The sequence below is a fragment of the Fukomys damarensis genome, unplaced genomic scaffold (genome assembly GCF_012274545.1).
Source record: "Fukomys damarensis isolate Sample0158 unplaced genomic scaffold, DMR_v1.0_HiC HiC_scaffold_20, whole genome shotgun sequence".
NCBI classification, from domain to species: domain Eukaryota; kingdom Metazoa; phylum Chordata; class Mammalia; order Rodentia; family Bathyergidae; genus Fukomys; species Fukomys damarensis.
Window position 1 is genome coordinate 41,393,328 of NW_022900932.1, and position 21,143 is coordinate 41,414,470.

At 39.0% G+C, this 21,143-nt stretch overlaps 1 protein-coding gene across 1 annotated transcript in view; it reads right to left on the reverse strand.

Annotated features, from left to right (window-relative positions):
• Cpeb3 (cytoplasmic polyadenylation element binding protein 3) overlaps positions 1-21,143 on the reverse strand; it is a 189,218-nt gene that overhangs the window by 35,746 nt on the left and 132,329 nt on the right. The window contains exons 13-14 of the mRNA XM_010632135.3: positions 14,624-14,742; positions 1,256-1,370 (exon numbers count right to left, since the gene is read on the reverse strand). Of these exons, the coding sequence (XP_010630437.1) occupies positions 1,256-1,370; positions 14,624-14,742 (234 nt within the window). The remainder of the gene's footprint in view (positions 1-1,255; positions 1,371-14,623; positions 14,743-21,143) is intronic.

Sequence of the window (21,143 nt, forward strand, 5' to 3'; positions counted from 1 at the left end):
AGAGCTACGTCTGCTCTCCTCTCATAATGCTGCTTCTACTTGAGTTAGAACTCCCTGGACTTTATTCTTGACAGCAGATAAAGAAGAGGCATCTCTTGCTTTGCTTGCCCTCTCTGGCATAATTTTCTGTTTGGATGAAAACAAAATCCAACAATATTTGGCTTTCTTGAATAATATAAAAATATAAAATCCATGGCCATAATTAATATTTTTAAAGTCTTTCAAAATGAAATGAGAATATATTTTATATAAGTCTGATTAACTTTTAGTTATAGGGTAGGAATTGAATAAATGTTCAAAATGTTGCAAAACTTTCAGAACTAGGAAGTCATTAAAGTCATCAAAGCCATATCGCTATAGGTTTACCTTTTACACTTCTGTTTCCATAAGATGATTTTAATGATCTCTGGTTTTGTTTTGCATTTTAGTAGTGCTAAGTCTACTTGCTCACAAATGACACAAGTAATGCACTTTTGCAACTATAGTGGTAATAGTAACCTTATATTTTAATTAAAAAATGTATTCTAAGAGCTCTAAAATCTCAGCTTTTACAAGCAACTTTATTCCACTGGCAGTAACACTGATCAGGAGGAGGCTGATGGACAGCTGCTCAGGTCTGTCGTTGGATTTAAATGTTGAAGTCATCAGTGCAGCACCACTCCAAACTCTTTAGTCAATCTTAATTCTGCTCAATCTCAACCGCACAATTATGTCATCACTGGAAAACAGGGAAGCTTTTATATTCATAAGAATGCTCAAATATATGATTAATTTCTCAAACTTCATGAGAAAAAATAAGAATTGATCTCACTTGAGATGCATTCAGTCTGATTCCCAGGGGTACAATTTCCACCAATGGCTTGGCTCACCACTGAGTGGGCACACAGCTGTGCCTGCCAGATTTTTGAGGCGTTGACTTCTTTTTCTGTTATCCAAGACAATGCTAACTAGCATCTGAATGCATGTTGCCAAATATATCATTTTTAAAATATGTGGTTAAACAGGAAAGCACTAAATAGAGTTCATCCTTTCAACATAATGATTTAATAAAATTCACTCTTGCACCATACGAAGATATAGCATTTTGGGAGAAAATACTTAATGACAAAAAAGTCAGCTCAGTGAACATGGCACAACAGCCTTGTCTTTGGAGATTGTGTAGAGCTGACTGGGAGCTAGAACATTATTTAAGACTAAATGCATCAGGGATTTTTGTTGCTGTTTTTGTCGTTGTGGTGTGACTATTTCCACTCACCAGCTCGGAGGGGTCGTGGAACTCCCCCAACAAAGATAGTTTTTCTGGGGTCCAAAGGCTGAGAACCATCCATTACAAAGTCACTGTCACTTAGGTTCCATGGTCGAATTTGCACCTGAAAAAAAGTTGTTTACTTGGTCCTTACTTCATTTCCATCAACCCCAAATAAGAATAAGATGACTAAAGAAAAACCCACTGATTTGTGCATTTTACAATATACATAACCCAACAAAATCCACTTAATAAGTTAATGTAATCTGCATTAAATGCCTTTCAGTAAAACGTTCTGGGAAGCTACAGTACTCAGGACTCAACAACACTCTAGGCATGTACCATGAAATCTTCATAAAGCACCCGTGGTTTTGGTTTGTATTTAAAGATGATCTTTTAGAAACACATTCTGGATTTTGGATCAGATTTAACACATAATAAATTGTGTATAACCTGTCAAAATATACCATTTAGCTTTTTAAGAGCTCACCTAAAGGAAGGGAACAGGAACATTAGGAATATTCCCCAAGAATCAGCCTAAATGTCTAGTTTAAATTCTCATCATCCCCCAAATTGAAATATTTATCTTTCAGCAACATGATTTAACACAGATTACAATCATTAAATAACCAAGGAATTAACAAAGGCATCAAATTCTGAAGCACATAATTTTGATTAATCTGATTTTCTAAATGAGGTTGGTTAAATAAAGGCAAGCCTAGAAATGAAATAAATGGTTCAAAGATTAGAGAAAGAAACCTTTACGGCATATTTCTTCTTAGTAATTCTCCTAATTAAGTCTCTGAATTCTTACCCATATTTTGCACTATTTTAGCATAGAGTAGAAAGGTCATCAGCTTAACTTTAAAACATGTTCCTTTTGATCATAACAACTATCAGAAGATCTCCTAACAAAGAAAAAAAACTCCCACCCCGAAAGGTGAGTATGGCACTGCCTGAAAACTAACCCGTCAGGCACAGGAGCAGCATGTGCTGGGAGACCAGTGGAGTGCACAGTGGGACCTGGCGTTTGTCCTTAAGCCACGTGCCTCTCTCACCCCTCCCAGGTTAAAGTAGGAAACAAAACAAAACAGTGGCGTTTTCATTTCCTTAGTATCAACGGAATTCAGTTTCCCCAGTGCTCAAGCATCAGCAACAAGGCACAGAAACACGAGACGTTTTCTGTGTGGATCAGCTTAGCACTCTACTGGGAAGGCAGGACCACTTCCAATTAGTTTCCGGACACCCTGAACTGACTCTGAAACTGACCTTACTCATCAGAAGCAGTCTACACACTCCTTAAGATCACCATTAAATTCACTGCCACCTAATTTTTCATCTTTTATGACACAAGTCACAAAAGATTCAGTCAGAAGTCACAAAATCTTCCTTTTTTCCCTTAGACTGAAAAGTTGGACTTGTTTGCAATTCTATTAACATTCAAGTGCTTGTTCCACTTATATTGCATTTGAAAAAAATGCAGCCAGGCGTGGTGGTGCAGGCCTGTAATCCCAGCACTCAGGAGGCTGAGGCAGGAGGATCGCTGTGAGTTTGAGACCAGCCTGGGCTACATAGTGAGTTCTAGGTCAGTCTTAACTACATAGTGAGACCCTGTCTCAAAAAAAGCAATTATTTCCTCATAAAACTTGGTTTGTTTTGGCAAATGTTATTTCCTTGACATTTATCACTAAGGCAGATTCACTAAAATAACTTAATCACTATTTTTTGGGGGGGTACCGGGGATTGAACTCAGGTCCTTGTGCTTGCAAGGCAGGCCACCGAACCGCTGAGCTAAATCCCTGGCCCTTAATCACTATTTTTAATAATTGAAGCAATTATAATTTCCTGATACTATAAGAACAAAGACACTACTTAACAAGCTAAAGAAAAGAAAAAGGATGTAGCTGGATGTGGTGGTGCAAGCACCTCTGTAATCCCAGCACTTGGGAAGCAGAGGCAGGAGGGTTCAGTTTTGTCTAGTGCTGGGAACTGAACCCACGGCCATCACTGGGATCCATTCTCAGGCCTCACTCATTGATTCAATTTTTTTGAGACTGTGGATTGAACCCAGGATCTTCCCACTGAGCAACATTCCAAGTCACACCTCTCTTTAGTTTTTATTTTGCAACAGGGTGTCCATAAGTCATTAAATTACCCTCGCTGGATTGAAACTTGTGATGAGATCCTCCTGCTTTAGCCTCCCAGAATGCTGGATTACAGGCATTCTGCCACACGCAGGGCTTCTTCTAGTTTTATTCCTAATAAAGCAGTCAAGGCAGCTTCAAGACACGGCTATATAATTCCAATCACCTTTTTTTTTTTTTTTTTTTTTTTTTGAGACAAAGTCTCACTATGTAGTTCAGGCTGGCCTTGAACTCACTATGGCGCTCACACTTGTAGCAATCCTCTTGCCTCAGCTTCCCAAGTGTTGGAATTACAGGTGTGTGTCACAGCCTGGCTGCAGTCACTTTATATTATTGTGATTTGGTCATAGACCACTCAAGAAACAAAACGAAACATAACAGACAAGGTCTTTCCACATTGCCCAAACTGGTCTGAAACTCCTGAACTCAAATAATACTCTCATCTCATCTTTTTAGTAGCTGGGACTACAGGCCAGCACTACTGCAGTCTTTTAGTTATGGATCACTTTGTCCCAAAAATGAAAATAATCACTATATAGTATACATAGTGTTCTGGTATTTAACTAAAAGTACAGAAAATGTCACCTTGCGTAATAGCTGTAGTTTACTGCTGCTCTCTGCAGATCTGAAACCTTGCAGCCAGAGCTTTCATCTATCCCTTTTCCCCATGACCTCGTCCTGTCTCACTTCACGGCAGCACACACAACCCAGTCCTTTCCCCTATTCTAGGTAAATACAGGAAGAGGGCTCAGGACACAGTGATCATTAACCCTATTCACAGAACCCGATTCCCAGCTGGTATCAGAAAACAGCTGCTCAGAGCTGGCAGCCCTGCAGGGTTAGAGAAATATCAACACAAGCACGGGAGCACTGTGGTGCTAAGAGCACTGCTCATACTAAGGAGCCTCACTCATGCTCTGGTCGCTTTTTGAAAGACAAGCTCACTCTCACATAAGGCATATTTCTCCATTTTAGGGTTATTCTCAGACCTGGGGGCCTGATATACATGTTCTCCGTCTGGACATCCTCTCTGGATATATTTTCTCATCCTCATCTTTTTTCTGACCTTTATATATACCTATCTCTGCTTTATTATAATATATTTTATAACCGGACTCAAATATTTGTGGAAAAGGGTAAAAACAAATAAAAGAACTGCTTTTTAATCATCTTTGTGGTCTTTATAATTATCTTTTTAAATGGATACAATGAGAACTCTGTCCTGATGCAATATAAATTTCTCCTTAAGCAACACAACCGCTGTTGTGGGTAACTGTAAAAGTGTGTGAAACAACTCTTCTAGCACGTGGTCAAAGAGGCTATGGTTTAGACAGTAAAAGCATCAGCATCTTGAGGGCAGGTAGTATAAGGATACCACGCAAAGCCAGTGAGGAGTCCCATACATGAGCAGAAGATTCCACCACTCCTGCCTGGAGCAACCGGACCATATGTGCTTGTGAAAGTGACTCTGCTAAGAGGCACTGCAGTACCATTTGGGGGGCACCAGCTCTCTGGCCTGCCACCTCCTTACAGCGGGGCTCACACAGACTGAAATCTCTACAGGGCAGAACAGGCAGCACACATGGGTCACGCCAGCAAGGACAATCGTTAGGCAGAACTCACACAAGGAAGGAAGCCACTGCTTCCAAAGGAAGCAGGCTCTTCTCAGCTTTAGCAAGAGGCTACTACTTGTGAATGTGCTGTCAGACTTTTCCTTTTTCAAGAGTGACTAGCTATTCAGGTTTCTATGTGAAACTTCAAGATTCTAAAGTGTTAGGAACTAATTCAAATGTTAAAATCATGATCTATCCCATGGGCCCCATCCTATGATCTTTGGTTTGAAAGGTTGGCTTACCACAGAGTTCACAAGGGTATGTTTTCTTCCATATGCACTTTTGAAAGAAAATAATTTTTTTTTTTAGTTTCTTTTTTTGTTTGTTTGTTTTGTTTTGTTTTTTTTTTTGAGACAGGGTCTCACGGTGTAGTTGAGACTGACCTGGAACTCACTGTGTAGCCCAGGCTGGTCTCGAACTCACAGCGATCCTCCTGCCTCAGCCTCCTGAGTGCTGGGATTACAGCCGTGCGCCACCACACCTGGCTTCTTTAGTTTCTTTTTAAGTATGGATTCCTATGGAGCCTTCCTGTGAACCTTGCAACCTGCTTCTGGCTGAATTACGTGTCTTCTAAACTCTTAATTTCTGGGTCAGTATTTTCTTTATATAATTACTTATCTTCAAAGGTAAAAACTTTTTAAGAATAAAGGCAAAAATTAACACAAAGCTTGCTGTAATAAACATACTAATATAAACCAAGAACTCTAAATTAATATAACATTGATGAAAATCAACAGTTATTAGTGACAGCACTCATTTTGCTTTGCAAGGTTCCCCTAAGTATATTGTGTGGAATGCAGTCCTAGGGTGGGTGTGTCAGATAAGTAATGTTTGGGGAAAGCTACAGATAATCTCCTTGGAGTTTCATGGCATTCACGGATATATTTAACAACTGAGGAATTCTACAATAACCTGTTCAAGGTTGTATAACCTAGCACTTCCAAAATTATTTCCACGGAACCTATTTTATGCATGACACTAGTAATGTTCACACTACTCATTTTATCTAATCCTTAAAGCATATCAAAATATGATAGCTGGGCATTGTGGCACACACCTATAATCCCCACTCGGGAGGCTGAGGCAGAAGGGTTGACACAAGTTCAAGGCCAGCCTGGGTTATACAGCAAGACCCTATTTCAAATTTAAAGATATATAAGCTAATGACTAACTGAACAAAATGTCGCAGAAACTTTGTTCCACTCTAGACCTTTTCCTCAATTACTTCCTGTTACTACTCTGAAAGGACTGCTTCTATAGAAATTAAAATTTTAAAGTAACTTTAATAATAATAGTAAATTTAAATACTGGCTGCTCAAAGAACTGAAAGTTTCTCAACTAAACTGAATAGAGGATATTACCAAACCAGTTTGACTACTTTGCAATCAATAAAGAATGAAATATTCAATTGTAGATATATATAAAAACTGAAGTTTCATCCCACATGAAATTAAAGGTCATTTAATAGAAATAAGATTAGGCCAAGTGCTAGGAAAAAATACTAAGAAATGCAATGTGGATCACTTCTTTCAACAGAAAGGAATATCATGATGTCATTTGCTAAAAAGAAAATCTAAATACAAAATTACAAATGCCTCCAAGTCCAGATATCAAGATATACTTCTGCTGTATCTTTGATTATAGGATAAGAAAAAATACAGGTTTAATAAGAAGTTTTTAACCAAAGCAGGACTTCGAACTTCTAACATCACCTAACCTCCCTAAAGCTCTTGAATTTTATCAGTTTAGACCATGCTTTTGTATTTAGACATCCGTCTACCAATAAATAATGTTGCTTTGAGCTAATTTTGAACATCTCACTCTACATTTCAGTCCTTCTGATCACCTTCTTAGTTTACAAACACCTATCACATGGCAGTCTGACTGTACAGTGCCCTTCATTTTCATCTATTCGTCTTCAAGGCAGTTCTAAGAAATAACCAGACCGATCAAAGTCAATAGTGCAATCCCAGATCCACTCAGGGAACTACGTGAGCCAAGACTCTGGCCCTAGTCCTTAGCCATTTGTTCTCTTCCCAGAAAGCACAAATACTGCTCCCCTTTCCACTTCTCTGGCTCAAGCCTGTGTTTTCTCTACGATCCACTTTCTCTTTCTCCCTCTCTCTGCCTCTCCTCTCTCTGCTTTCCTTTTCCCTCTTTTCAGTATCCCTAAAACTCCTACACAGGCTCTTCAGGAACAATATCTCCATTTCTCTCTCTCATGTCCTACAATCCTTTCATTCATCCCAGACGAAGCAGAAAAACAGTACTGCAGAACCGTCAGGACTGCTCCCTCCCTCCACAGGCAGCAGCTCCCAGCTCATCACCAAAGCCAGGATGAGTCAGCTAAACCCAGGTCCTCTGACACGCAGCTGCAACCATTCAGTTTTAGTGGCAATGAACTCAGACCCACCATAGCTGTCAGCAATTCTATTGGAAGCATCACAGTCCTCACAGGATGATTACAGTGCTGGCCAGAAATATCAGAAACGAACCAGTTAGTGGTTTATGAGGCATCTTTATCTCTTTTATGGAATAAGGGGTTGTTTTATTATTAACATCAAAACAAGGCCACAGCAGCAATATTTATGGATTGGACTCTTCAAAGTATATTCACACTTGTCTATTTTCCTCCACTGGACTCTCGGGTTCTCTAAAACTGAGTGTTCTGCAGGTACCTGGACTGCACGTATCAGCGTGGCTATTTGCCCAGTACAGTGCCCAAGCCAGTGAATGTTGAACTGAAAAAAAAGGTTTACCTGAGGCACACTAGAGCTATGAGATGTCCAGCAGGTCCTCATCTATACCTCCCAGGTCACTCTGCTCTCTCTACTGAGAGTCACGCCCATTGGTGTTTGGTCACCAGTGAGTGCCCTAGACCTCAGGCTTAATCTTCGCAAACTTCTGGTGCCACCAGGTAACCTACTCAGAGACTAGGATTACCTAGTGCTCCTCATCACGGCTCATGCTTTCCTGTCACTTATGCATGACTGCCCATTTCCTTTGGAAAGAAAGAAGAAACTAGCTATTTTATTTCATTTTTAGGTAGTGGGGATCAAACTGAGAACCTTGAACTTGTGAGGCAGGTGTGACACCACTGAGCTCAATCCCTGGCCCTGTGCTAGGCATTTTAAATATAATCACATGAGTCGTGATCAGAATATATGGTTAATGTTTATATTTTTTAAAAAATATTACAGTATCGATATATTGCAATAGATGCCCTTCGAAATACCTCCCCTTACTTCCAACACACATATCCCATCATTGTTGACACTTTCTGAAGTATTTCTAGAAGTCCTCTTTCATAAATGTCTTTTACCAGGTACGATAAAAAATATGGGGAATACTACTGCTAAGTGCCATCCAACAGAAAGACAAGCTCTCTTAAAAACACTGAAGAGCATCCTAATCACCTTATCCATCGGATTTGGCATCATGCAACTTCTGGCTCTTTCCCAAAGTCAAAATGACCATGAAAAGTAAATGTTTTGAATCAGCTCAGGTCACTGAGACAGCCATAATAGCACAACTAGAGACACTCACAAAACACCACAATCTTACCTTAAAAATTATCCTCACTTTAGAGATAAGATTTTTATTTATTTGTTTAGTTATTTATTTAGGTACTGGGGATCGAACTTGGGCCCTTGTGATTGCAAGGCAGGCACAAAACCATCGAGCTAAATCCCCGGCCCGAGGTAAGATATTTAAGGATCAGAAGAGAGGTAATTTCAAGGCTTGAGTTCAGTTATATCACACAAAGCCAATAAATACTGTTTCTATTATAATCACGCTGTGGGTCCACCAGGCTCCCTGTCTGCCAGGCTACTACAGCTCCCCAATGGAATCAAAATGCATTTTTACTACAAAGAAATTAAGTGCTATCTTCTCTCCAAACTCATGTTCCCTACTTTCACTGATGCATTAACAAATGGATGCCAGTTGCTGGGGCTTACAGCTCAGTGGTAAAGCACTTGCCTAGAACGCCCAGGGTCCTAGGTACCATCTGTACCCTCCACACACACAAAGATATGAAAGAAAAAGAAGATAAATGGTTAATGGATTAATTTTAGATCTAGTAACGAAACTAGCAATTAGAAAAGCTCGAGAAAAACTATTTCAGCCATGCAGCACTATATTCAGCTATTTTAACTTCCAGGTTCACAGCTTCAGGAAATCTTATACTCCGGCCAGACAATTTAGTCCATTGTCTACATAAATGTGTATTTTCAGCTCCATGGTTGTAGGTAAAGGATGTTGTTACTGACGTGTTGATTTCTAAAATTCTTGAGAGGAATGCACACATAAAAGTTTATGTTGCCTAACTTTTTCCTAGAAGAAGCCTATTCTCTGAGCTTCATGGAATAACTAATTGCTTAGAAATCTGCACAAGTATCATTCCCAAAGCAGGTTTGTCAATGCTGGATTACTATTACATAAATTTATATATTGTAATATTTCTCAGAGCCTTAATATATTAATATTTCCTAAATGGTTTTGGGCTATGGAATCTTTAACTGAAGGAGGAAACAGTTATAAAATGCACAAAATGGGCCAGGAATTTAGCTCAGTGGTCCCATCACCTGCTTTGCAAGTGCAAGGTCCTGAGTTTGATCCCTGGTACCCAAAAAAAAAAAAAGAAGAAGAAGAAAGAAGGAAGGAAAAAATAAATAATACAAAATGCACAAAGTGCTCAATAAATGGTACCTATTATGAGTACATTTTTGTGCATGATACTCCTTAAGATACTAGTCTTTGATAGGACAAATGTTCTTCAGAATACACTTGGATATGTGTGTGTGTGTGTGTGTGTGTGTATACTTTGTATTATAATTACACAAAGGGATAGCAGTGGCTATTTTGTTCACTGGCTTCTATTTAGTACATTTGAACAACAATACCTTTTTTTTTTTTTTCTTTTTGGTACCAGGGATCGAACTCTGGACCTTGCACTTGTGAGGCACCACTGAGCTAAATCCCTGGCCCAACACCTTTCTTTACTTTCCTGGAAAATAAATATGGTTTCCAATGACTCAAGCTCTATGAACCTTTGGAAAAGCTAGGTTTATTATGAATGGGAGATACTTCCCCCATTATAGAGAGAAATTCCCTAGATGGAAGGTGCTCAAACCATTGAACTAAGAATTCAATGAACAAATAAATAAATCAAGATCATAAAATGCTAAAGAATTCTTAGGTGGGATACGACACACATATGATTTGGCTTAGCCATGGATATTAAGATGGATACACAAAACTAGATTTGACTGGGCTAGGATTAAATTACAGTTATTCTTAGGAAGCAGTAGGTGGAGATGAAATAGACTTAGTAAATATAGCACGAACAAAAAGATTGAGATAGTCAAGGTGCCTTATAATTTAGTCTCTACCTAATTTTTCTGAATTTAATTATTTTCTATTTCTTTTCATATATTTGTGCTCTATTCAACCTAAATGTTCTCTATTAAATATCACACAATTGCCAGTTTCTGCACTTATGTTGTTGCTTTTCCCTAAAATGTCTATTCCTCATACTGGCCCTTTCTTCTGTTCAACCTCAAATTCTCTTCATCTTTCAAGGCCTAGTTCAAATGACATTTCATCCAAGAAGTTTGGAGGGCTTTTTTCGGCACTACTTGGAGATTGACCTCAGAGTCTTATGGGCATGCTAGGTAAGTGTGGCATCACTGAGCTACATCCCCAGTCTTTTAAAAAAAATTTATTGTTGGAGACAGGGTCTGGCTAAGTTGCCCAGGCTGAACCTGGACTTGCAATCCTCCTGCCTCAGCCTTCCATGTAGCTGAGATTACAGGCATGCACTACCATGTCAGTTAGAAAGTTTTTTTTTTTCCATCACCTTAGATATATTTTAACTCTTCAAAGTACATGATTTGTTTCTTATGTCTACCATTTTGTCTTTTTCTTTCTGTTCTTATTGAGACTCCATTATGTGGTGCAGGCCAGCCTTGAATCTGCAGTGTACCCCAGGCTGGTCTGGATCTCACAATCTTCTCCCCTAAACCTTCCAAGTTCTGGGATTTCAGGTGTGCATCACTGTGCCCAGCTCCCTTTTTCTTAAGTTAACAAATATCTGAGAGCTGTTTATGTGCCAGGATTTGGAGATACTCTATATATTTATAGACTTCTTTCTTTTACCTATTACACTATTAATTTTTAAACAGGTTTTTACGTCAGTTTATAGTAAGTTTTGATTCATAGTAACCAGTACCTTGTTTATTTCTTTTGTTTTGGTTTTTTTTTTTAAACAAATCTCACTATGTAGCTCAGGTTGGCCTTGAAGTCACTATGTAGCCCAGGTTAGCCTCAAACTTGCTGTGACCCTCCTGCCTCAGGCTGGGATTACAGGTATGCACCACCACACCCAGCTGGAAGGCACAACGTTTTTAAAAAGATGGCTTTATGTGGGATTAAAGATAGCTGTTACAGGGTCAGGGATGTAGCTCAGTGGTGCTACACCTGCCTTGCACATGGAAGGTCCAGAGTTCAATCCCTGGTACCGCAGGGGAGAGAAAAAAAAAAAAAGATAGCTATTATAATAAGTACCATAGAGTGTAGTAATCAATAAGGGATTCATGAAAGAGACAGTATTTGAAAGAGGTCTTGAAATAAGGGTAGAAAATAAAATTTGAAATAGGAGCAGAAATATTTCAGATTTATTAGACTATGGGGTTCAGAAGGAAAGCAGAAAAAGGGAAAAGTGAAGCTAGACTCCCAGGCAAAAGGATTTGGACTACTTTTGTAACTAAAGAATGATTAAAATTGCCAAAGGTCCGAATTAAAGGACAGAATTAGAAACTGAAAAATTACCTTGATTCCACCATTCTTTTCAACTCTACTTTTCAAGTTTTAAATGAATAGCTATGTTACTTGAGCAATAACCTAAAGAACTAGCCTACAAAAACACAGTTCAGTTTTATAATACGGTTTGAAAATATATGGTAAAATCAAGCTATTATATTTCAAGATACATAGAAATTGTGATTATACTATAAATTATGAAGAGGAAGCAAAAAAATTCTCTGATACTCCTCCTTTTAAGGTTTTTGCTACCCCACCTCTCTGATCAAAACATTCTAGAAGGTAAGAATCATTAACATCTTCCTGACTTTCTTTTCAAGGTTCCTCTTTTTTTAGCTCTGATCTCTGCTAGACTCCTGTAAGTGTCTTGCTCTATCAGCTTGGTGTCTTGCACCTGTAGGTTCAATTGATTTATATGCTCAAAAAGTAGATTCTGATCAGAGGGACCACTGTGTACAATGTCTGCTTGCTTCACTGGAAACATAGAAATAAAGCCACCTTCTGGAATTCCTGGGACACCTGAGCTATGGACCTCCTCTCACTGGAGGAAGAAAGAAGAAAAGAAAAGACCAAAAGCTTTGCAATAGTTCCTGTTTCATCCATGAATCAGGCTACAAATATAGTTCTTCCTGTCAGCTTTCACAACAGAGGCTCTCTAGAGGTTGACGATTTACTTCTAAGACAGTGGTGGTGAACCTTTTAGAGCTTTCAGTGATACAAACAGCCGGCATCATGAATGCCATAGGTTCGTCATCACTGCTGTAAGACATCTGAGCCTGCCAAATTTGGTACAGACTTTTTTTTTTTTTACCCCTAGTATCCAGGGCCATCACATCGAGCTATGTGCCTAGCACCTTTTTACATTTTTTGTTTTGTTTTATTTTGTTTTTGGTACCAGGGATTGAACTCAGGACCTTGAGCTTTTGAGGCAGGTGGCAGCACCACTGAACTAAATCCCCAGCCCTATTTTTTTTTTTTTTTTGAGGTGTAGTCTTGCTAAATTGCCCAGGTACGATTCAAAATTGTTCTGGATTACAGATGTGTGCTATCATGCCCAGGTCAATATACTTGCTAATCTTACATTACTCCAAAGGAACTTAAAGGAGTCATTTTAGTCTTATTATTTATTCATCTGAAGTACTTCACACTTCCATTCTAGTCAGTCTTCATGTCTCCCTTACGGTACACAACCCCTCTACACTGTCAGACGAAAGTCAGCAAAAATTCCTTACTCTTTTGTCTCTACTGTTCTCTCACCTGTATAGCTACCCTACCCAACACTGCTATGATTATTATCAAAACATGGCACTAGTTCCAGAATTTGAAAATTACAGTGGCACTTTCACACTGCTAAAATGTTTGTGTTTTTCTGCATTAACTACTTTGTATGGTTCCATATCCCCACTCTTTAGTAATTTCTTCTTCAGCTTTATACACTGTACTCTCCTCTTCATAGGGGTCAATCAACATCATGGTTCACAACCCAGTTGCAAACCTTACTCTTGTCAACAGATGTCACCATGTGCTGAGCTCCAACCTTATTCCTCTGACTCCTATGGCACCAGGTAAAACTGATAATACCAAAAGTTACCAACAAGTACCTGACCTCTATGAAATGTTTTCACATTCATTTTCTTCTTTATCTGAACTCAATTAAGACAGAGAAATGTAATTATTCTTCCCGTCATTTTCCAGTTGAGGCAATTACAATCTAGCAAAGAACAGAAGACTTATTCAGAACCAAGATGATATTTAAAGAAGTCAAGATTCAAGCTGGAAATTCTATGTCTATCTCCAACTCCTTTCCCAAACACTTTGTTGTTGCTGTTTTCTGCAATAGGGTCTTGCTCCGTAGTTCAGGCTGGCCTTGAGCTCACTATGTAGAGCCCAGGCTGGCCTCAGAGTCATAGTGATGTTCCTGCCTCAGCCTCCTGAGGGGCGAGATTACAGGCGTGTGCCATCACGCCCAGCATTCCCAGACACATTTCTGAGAACACACCTACCTGTCAACAAGCCTCATACCATTCATGCACGTTTACATGGGTTGATCCCAGCCCTGTGAAACACAGCGTGAGTATCTTGTCATCATTATTTTTACTCTATTTCCCACTCTCAGCACCCAGCCTCGACACACAAGCCTATTCCATCCCACTTCCACCCTTGCTAACTTCCCACAGATCCCTACTGCTGCCATATTAACCAAGTTCTTTTCTTCTGCTTTCAACACGGTCTTATCTTTTCTCCACTCTGACTTACACTCTTAACCACAAACTCTGATTAAGTGCACCTTTATAATTTCAGCTGCCTGTTCTCAGGCTGTCCCTTCTCCTGCCCTGTTGAAACTATCCATTTTAGAGTGTAAGCTCTATTTAGGTAGTTATGGGTATCAATCAGCACAAAAGCCTTACATTCAAAGGCACAGAAACATTAACAATTACAATTTTTAAAGTAAATTACTCTTCTCCTTGATCTGAAATAATGACAATCCACTAAGAACATTATTTCCCTCAATTCAGAATTTCTCAATAGGGAATTAGGTTGTGAGGGTTGTAAAGGACATGACAAAGGCACATTTGTTTATATGTACTTCCAAAAGTATAACACAAAACACTTATTCCTTATTAGTAATTCCTTAATAGCTTTCTGTTGCCAACAACAGTCCTGCTCTACTGCACAGCAAGGTCAGTTCAGGAAAGAGGATCCTAGTTACCAGCATTTCCATTAGAAGAAGGAGGAGATCAGCTATTCCAATTACATACATGCTCTGCAAAAGCACCAGGTGACTATGTGCAACTTACTGGTTTATCTTTGATGGTTGGGCTTGACACACACAGGTACAGTTTCCCATCTTCTTCTAGGCAGGCATCTATCAAAGCTTGAACTGAGCTTTCCTCCTGGAATAGCAGAAAGGCATAGCCTTGGGGAGAAGAAAAACAAAAGGGTGAAAGAGGAATTAGTAAATTAAACTCAAAGTACCAGTCAAAAAATTACCTGTCATTTCAGTTAGACAAATTCTTATTAAAATCCAAGAAGTTCAAACGGGAAAAGAGGATTTCAGACCCTTGTGCGCCAGACACCATTTCAGCAGGTCAGAGGCATTACCTTGCAGAGTTTCAGGCTCTACTAACTGAGCTAGCTTGGTACTGCAATAGTACGTTGCTTGATTCTCATGACTACTCAAAGAAACACGCTCAGAATGCTTTTACAGAATTTCCACAGAATAGATCTCTTCATGATTTAATGAGAGCAACAGATGCACGAGGGCCCCCACCACAACTGGCATCGCTTACCCTCCAGTTTCCGTTAACCACTAGGCTTGATACATGCTACAATGGGGATGAGCCTTAAAGTATTATGTTAAGTGAAAGATGTCAGATAGAAAATATGCCCAGAACAGGCAAATTAAGACAAAAATAGGTCAACTGCATACAACCGGGGGGTTGAAGGAAATAGGCATAGGGCTTCTTTTCATAATGATAAAAATTTTCTAAAACTATTGTAGTGACGGTTAGACAATTCTTGAATTGAAAACTACTGAACTGTATACAATAAATTAGTGAACTGTATGACGTATGAATCATACCTCAACAAAATTATTTTTAAAAAACCCAACAAAAGGCTGGTGTGTTTGCATGTATCATTGGTACTGCTTCTGCTGTTTCTCTAAGGGATATGCTCCTGGCAATCTAGAAACACGAGTTTTAAGATTTCCATGAACACAGTCAATTTTTAATACAATATACTTTTTTGGGGGGGTACTGGGGATGAAACTCGAGATCTTGCGCTTGTGAGGCAGGTGGCAGAAACAATGAGCTAAATCCTCAGCCCTTTGCAATGTACTTTTTTTTTTGGTACCAGGGATCAAACTTGTGCCCTTGTGCTTTTGAGGCAGGCACCCGACCCAAACCACTGAGCTAAATCCCTGGCCCTACTTGCAATATACTTTTTTTTTTTTTTTTTTTTTTTTTTGAGATAGGGTCTCACTGTGTAGTTGAGACCTAACTGGAATTCACTACGTAGCCCAGGCTGGTCTCGAACTCACAGTGATCTTCCTGCTTCAGCCTCCCGAGTGCTGGGATTACAGGCATGCGCCACCATGCCCAGCTCAATATACTTTTAATTGACATAATACTTGTATATATTTATAGAATAAAGTATGATAATTTGATAATGTATACAGTATACAGTGATCAAATCCTGAAAATTAGCATTTCCCTCTCCTTAAATATTTATCATTTATGTTGGAAAGTTTAAAACTCCTCTTTTGTGGTTCTTTATAAAACTTATAGGGCTGAGGGTATAACCCAGTAGATTATGTGCATGCAAGAGCCCCTGGGCTCAGTCCCCAGCACCAAAGGTAAAATAAAATATATAAGAAATTGTTGTGAACTATAGTCACTCTGCGGACACATCCAGTTCTGTCTAGCTCAGTTCAGTACGATTCAGAGTAATTACGACAAGGGGAACACAATCTGTGGATTACGAGATCATAGAAATGGAGACTAGGTTCCTGGTGTCAAGAGACTATGTGGCAGAATAAGCAGATATTTGGGCAATTCACTACTCACTACAAAGACAAGGGAGATAAATGGGGACGAAAAGTACCACAGAAGCTCTGGGGAGCAGAGTCTACCTTGGGAGAGTCAGCAAGACTTCAAAAAGAACAACAGATGCTCAGCGGCCAACTCTGGCCCTTGCTTGGCCCTGAGGTTCATGCATGGCAGCCGAGCAAAGGGATCATGAGCTTGTCTGAGTCTGAGCACTCAGCTAATTCAGCCTCTGTACAATCCTGATAGTTCCACTAAATCGCTCAGCTGTCACCTCTGCTCCTACTCCTGCTATTGGCCTCAATGGAAATGATAACCAATGTTGTTTTCCTCTGGTGCATTGTGTGCCAGAATGATGTAAATGGTGAAGAACAAGAACCCCCACACACAGAAGATTCCTGCACATCAAACAAAGAAGTTTAATATCTAATCAACTGGCTAAGAATCAAAGTTCTCTGGAGTCCTGGGAAGGTAATATCCTGCCACAGAAAGACAGTGGTAGTGAATAATCGCTATTGTTTTTTACCCTTTTCTCCAACTCTTTAACCACTATACACAGCACTCAAGTAAGCCCAGCAATTGCCCAGCACACCAGAGAGAGGCCAATACGCAGGAGAAGACCCTAAGCTGGTTTGTCTGCAAGCAAGAGGCTGCCTCGGTATTGGGACCCAGAGTTGTTTTCTGGGCTTTGTTCCCAGGCTACATGAGTCAAAGGATTCAGCAACTGCTTAGATAGAAAAAGTAAACCCTAAGTGCAAAAGTAGAAGAGATAATATGTCATTTCCTTATCCTCTCTTCTGCAAATGGCATCAAATTATCACCAAGTCCCAAGGAATCTATTAGAAATTCAGTGTTTTCATTTAAGTGAGACTATTAACACTACTTTCTAAAGACAGTACTAGAGATAAGTGAGTTAAAAAAATGCAGATATTACCAGGCTTGGTGATGCATACCTATAATACTAGCACTCAGGAGGCTGAGATGGGAGGATCATTGCCAGTTTGAGGCCATCCTGGCTACAAAGTGGGTTCAAGGCCAACCTGAACTACATAGCAAGACCCTGTCTCAAACTAACAAATAAACAAAATAATCACCAAAAGGAAGTTTTAGCAGGTTCCTTCCAACCTCTCATCTTAACCACTTTAATTTATTTTCTTTTCTTTTTTTGTATTTACACATGTATGTCCTATTTATTTCACTTAAGAGTATGACCTCAATAAGCATCCATTTAGCTATTAATGTCTCTAGTTTCTCATTCTTTATGGCTGAATAGTACTCCATTTTATAGATGAACCACATCTTCTTTATCCGGTCTCCAGTTGATAGGCAGTTAGGCTATTTCCAAATTTAGGTTATTACAAACTGTGCTGCTATAAACATGGGTAAGCATATATCACTGTGGTATGATCCTTTTAATTCTTTTGTAAAGACACCCAGCAGAGAGGTCCCTGGGTCAAATGGGACCTCTAATCCTAGTTTTTTGAGGTATCTCCATATTGATTTCCACAGCGGTTGCACCAGTCTGCTCCCACCAACAGTGGAGAAGGGTTCCTTTTCCCCCACAATCCCATCAGCATTTTTTATTGGTTAATTTCTCGATAACAGCCATACTTTCTGGGATGAACCATTTTAATTTCTGGTACAGATCTTTCACAAAGATCATAAGAAGCCAATGGACATCCTGCCCTTAAAGATAAGCTGTCTGTGTACATACAGTATTCTGCAAAAGGCACATCAAAAAGGTCCGGCGATGGGACACACTCAATAAGCTAGGGCTGGCCCTAGTTCCTTGCATTGGCCAGGCCTCCAGACAACTGCTTTTCTTAGTATCACTGCTCTGCAATCTTGTACATCAAATCCACTTTTCAACTGACCTTGGGCATCAGAGAAAAGGGAGGTTGTCTGCTCATAGCAGATAAGTAGCTACCACAAAGACATACAGATTTTCACTTAGGCCTACCTGATGGCCATAAATGTCTATATTTGCAGTAGACAGTAAAAACAACTGAGAGTTACATATAAAAACCTGTTGCAAATATTGTTACCAAGAGAAATATCTACAAATTCTTCATTTTCCTCAAGGGATGGCTTGTAATTAATTGTTTTTTTTGGGGGGCAGCACCAGGGATCAAACTCAGGACCTTGTGGTTGCAAGGTAAGCACGGTGCCATTGAGCTAATCCCTGGCCCTATTCTGTACTAATTTCTTTAATGGCTCTTTTATAACAAATAATTCCAGAGCCGGGCATGGTGGCACACACCTGTAATCCCAGCACTTGGAAGACTGAAGCAGGAGAATTGCTCTGAGTTTGAGGCCAGCCTGGGCTACATAGTGAGTTCAGGGCCAGCATGTAGTGGCACACAATTGCTATCCTAGCACTGGGGAAGCTGAGGCAAGAGCATCCCAAGTTTGAGCCCAGCTTGGGTCACTTAGTGAGATCCTGTCTCCCCCTTAAATTAATTAGTTAAATAAATAGGGTTGAGGATAAAGTTAAGCAGCACAGTACCACTGGTTTTAATTCCAATATCAGAAAAAAATCATTTTTACTCTAAGTTTAGCAAGCTGCCACTCTCTGTTAATGACAATATTCTGTTAGTAGTTCAGAGATACATGTGGCTGAACATCTCTCTGGAGTGTAGTCCAACATCATCCATCAACTCTATTTCCCATTTCTGACCTTTCAACCAAAACAAAATTCACCAGAAACACCTGTCACCCATGAAAACAACTTTATATTTTACCTAACATAAAATGCCTGATACTTCAAGGTCAGGCAAACCCAGACAATAAAACAAACAAACAAACAAATAAAAAAAAACCACAGCATTTTTAAAAATCAGGAAGGAAGAATCCTTCAAAATAATTTTCCTTTTGATCTTGAGAAATTTAAGGTCAAAGTAAACAAACTATTTGAAAAGTATCCCTTCTAGAACAACAAGGTTAATGTGAGGTGGAAATTAATCAATGATTTACTAAAAAGTAAATTCCACATGGTACTGTACTATGAGAAGAGTTCTTTGGATTTGGGTACAAGTCCCACCATTTACTAGTTGTGTGGTGCAACAACTAATAACTAACATTATTGAGAATTTATTATATAAACCAGGAACTGGTCTAAGTATCTTGGGTATATTAACTCATTTCATCTCCACACATACCCAACGAAGTAGCTAATATTTTTAATTCTGTTTTACTGCTTAGAAAATTGTACAGAGAAATTAGGGGGCTTCTTTGAGGTCCTCCAGTAAGTGGTAGAACTATGAACTCGAATATTAGCAGTTATTAGTCTCAGTTCCCTCTATAAAGCAACTATTTGTCTTGATTCTCTTATAGATATTTAGGTTGTAAGAGAATATATACCAAAGAGTTTTGTAAACTACATTGTCATGCTAGTGTTAATTTTTGCTTCACTGCACTTCCAATTATTTATGTCACATGTAAAATTAAAGTTAAAAAATATAAATTATAAAAATTAATAATAAGCACTTTCTACTTTGCATTTACCAGTGTTAGGTGAATTAAAGTAACTTACATAATGAAAGAAAAACCCTAATTAAAGTTACTTGAAAACAAGCTTAATATTACTGCAAACAAAAAAATAATAAAGTGACTGAATATGTGCTTTCATATAGTGTTACCCATTTCCACCAAGAGAGGATTGTCAGACGTATTATTTGTTGATTTTAATACATTCTTTAACAACTGGTTATTTCTGTAGAGATTCTGTAATTATCATTTTGATGGTGGCTTCTTCTATTAGTTTGAAAGGCACTAAAACAAATCAAAAACTGAAAGGGTAAATAAGGACCAAAATGCATAATAGATATCTGGACACGGGAAGAAATGTTCAAATGGGAAGGGGAACAAAGGAGCAGGGAAGGGGAATAGAAAGATGGGAAAAGAAAAAAACAGAATAGAAGGAAAAAACGGAAACAAAGCTTTCATAAATAAGGAGATGAAGATGGGTTATTGGAGGGGAGGGGATAGGGAAAAAAATCAAGATATACTAGGTACAGGTACAAATTTCCTATGATTAATGTGATCATTATGTATATCTAAAATGTACCATAAAACAAAGCAAAACCGATCTTGGCCCAAAACTATTCTTCCTTGCATTCTGAGTCAGTGATAACAGGATCACAAAATTCCTCCAGTTTCAGAAATGGTGACTTGAGTACAGGATATGGGGCTTCAGAGACGTGTGAAACTGTGGGAGTGTTGTCTCAGGGCCAGTGGGTGGGAGGCGAGGGCTCAAGAGGGAACAGGAAGGTCTCCCAGCCTCAGTCATCATCACAGCCCTAGGTCACAGGCAGAACGGGTGGCAGGAAATTCCTTGTTTTCCCACTGATGCCAAATAGGTGAGAGGAAGAAGGGTAGAACAGCGAGAGATTTTTGGACACGCATAGATTGACCAGTGCAATTTTCTTGAGGGGAAAGGAAGAGGAAGGGAAAGAAGGGGGCTTAATTAGGATAACTTCATTTTATTTGGTCAGGTTTTTGAAGAGAAAATTTAATTAAAAGGGTTTTTCTCTTAATACCTGAAAACACATTAAAAATTACAACCTTCAAGGTGTTCTTGGCCACCTTTCAAAAACAAAGCTTCCTGAACCCCTAAAAACATATTTTTCATGTCACAATTTAAAAATATTTGATCCCTATTATAAACAACAATCACCACCAAGTTTACCCCACAACTACCATGTAATAAGTGCTCACAATATTCTAGGCACTTTGCTAATAAACATATCTGTTAGCTTATTTCACCCTCATG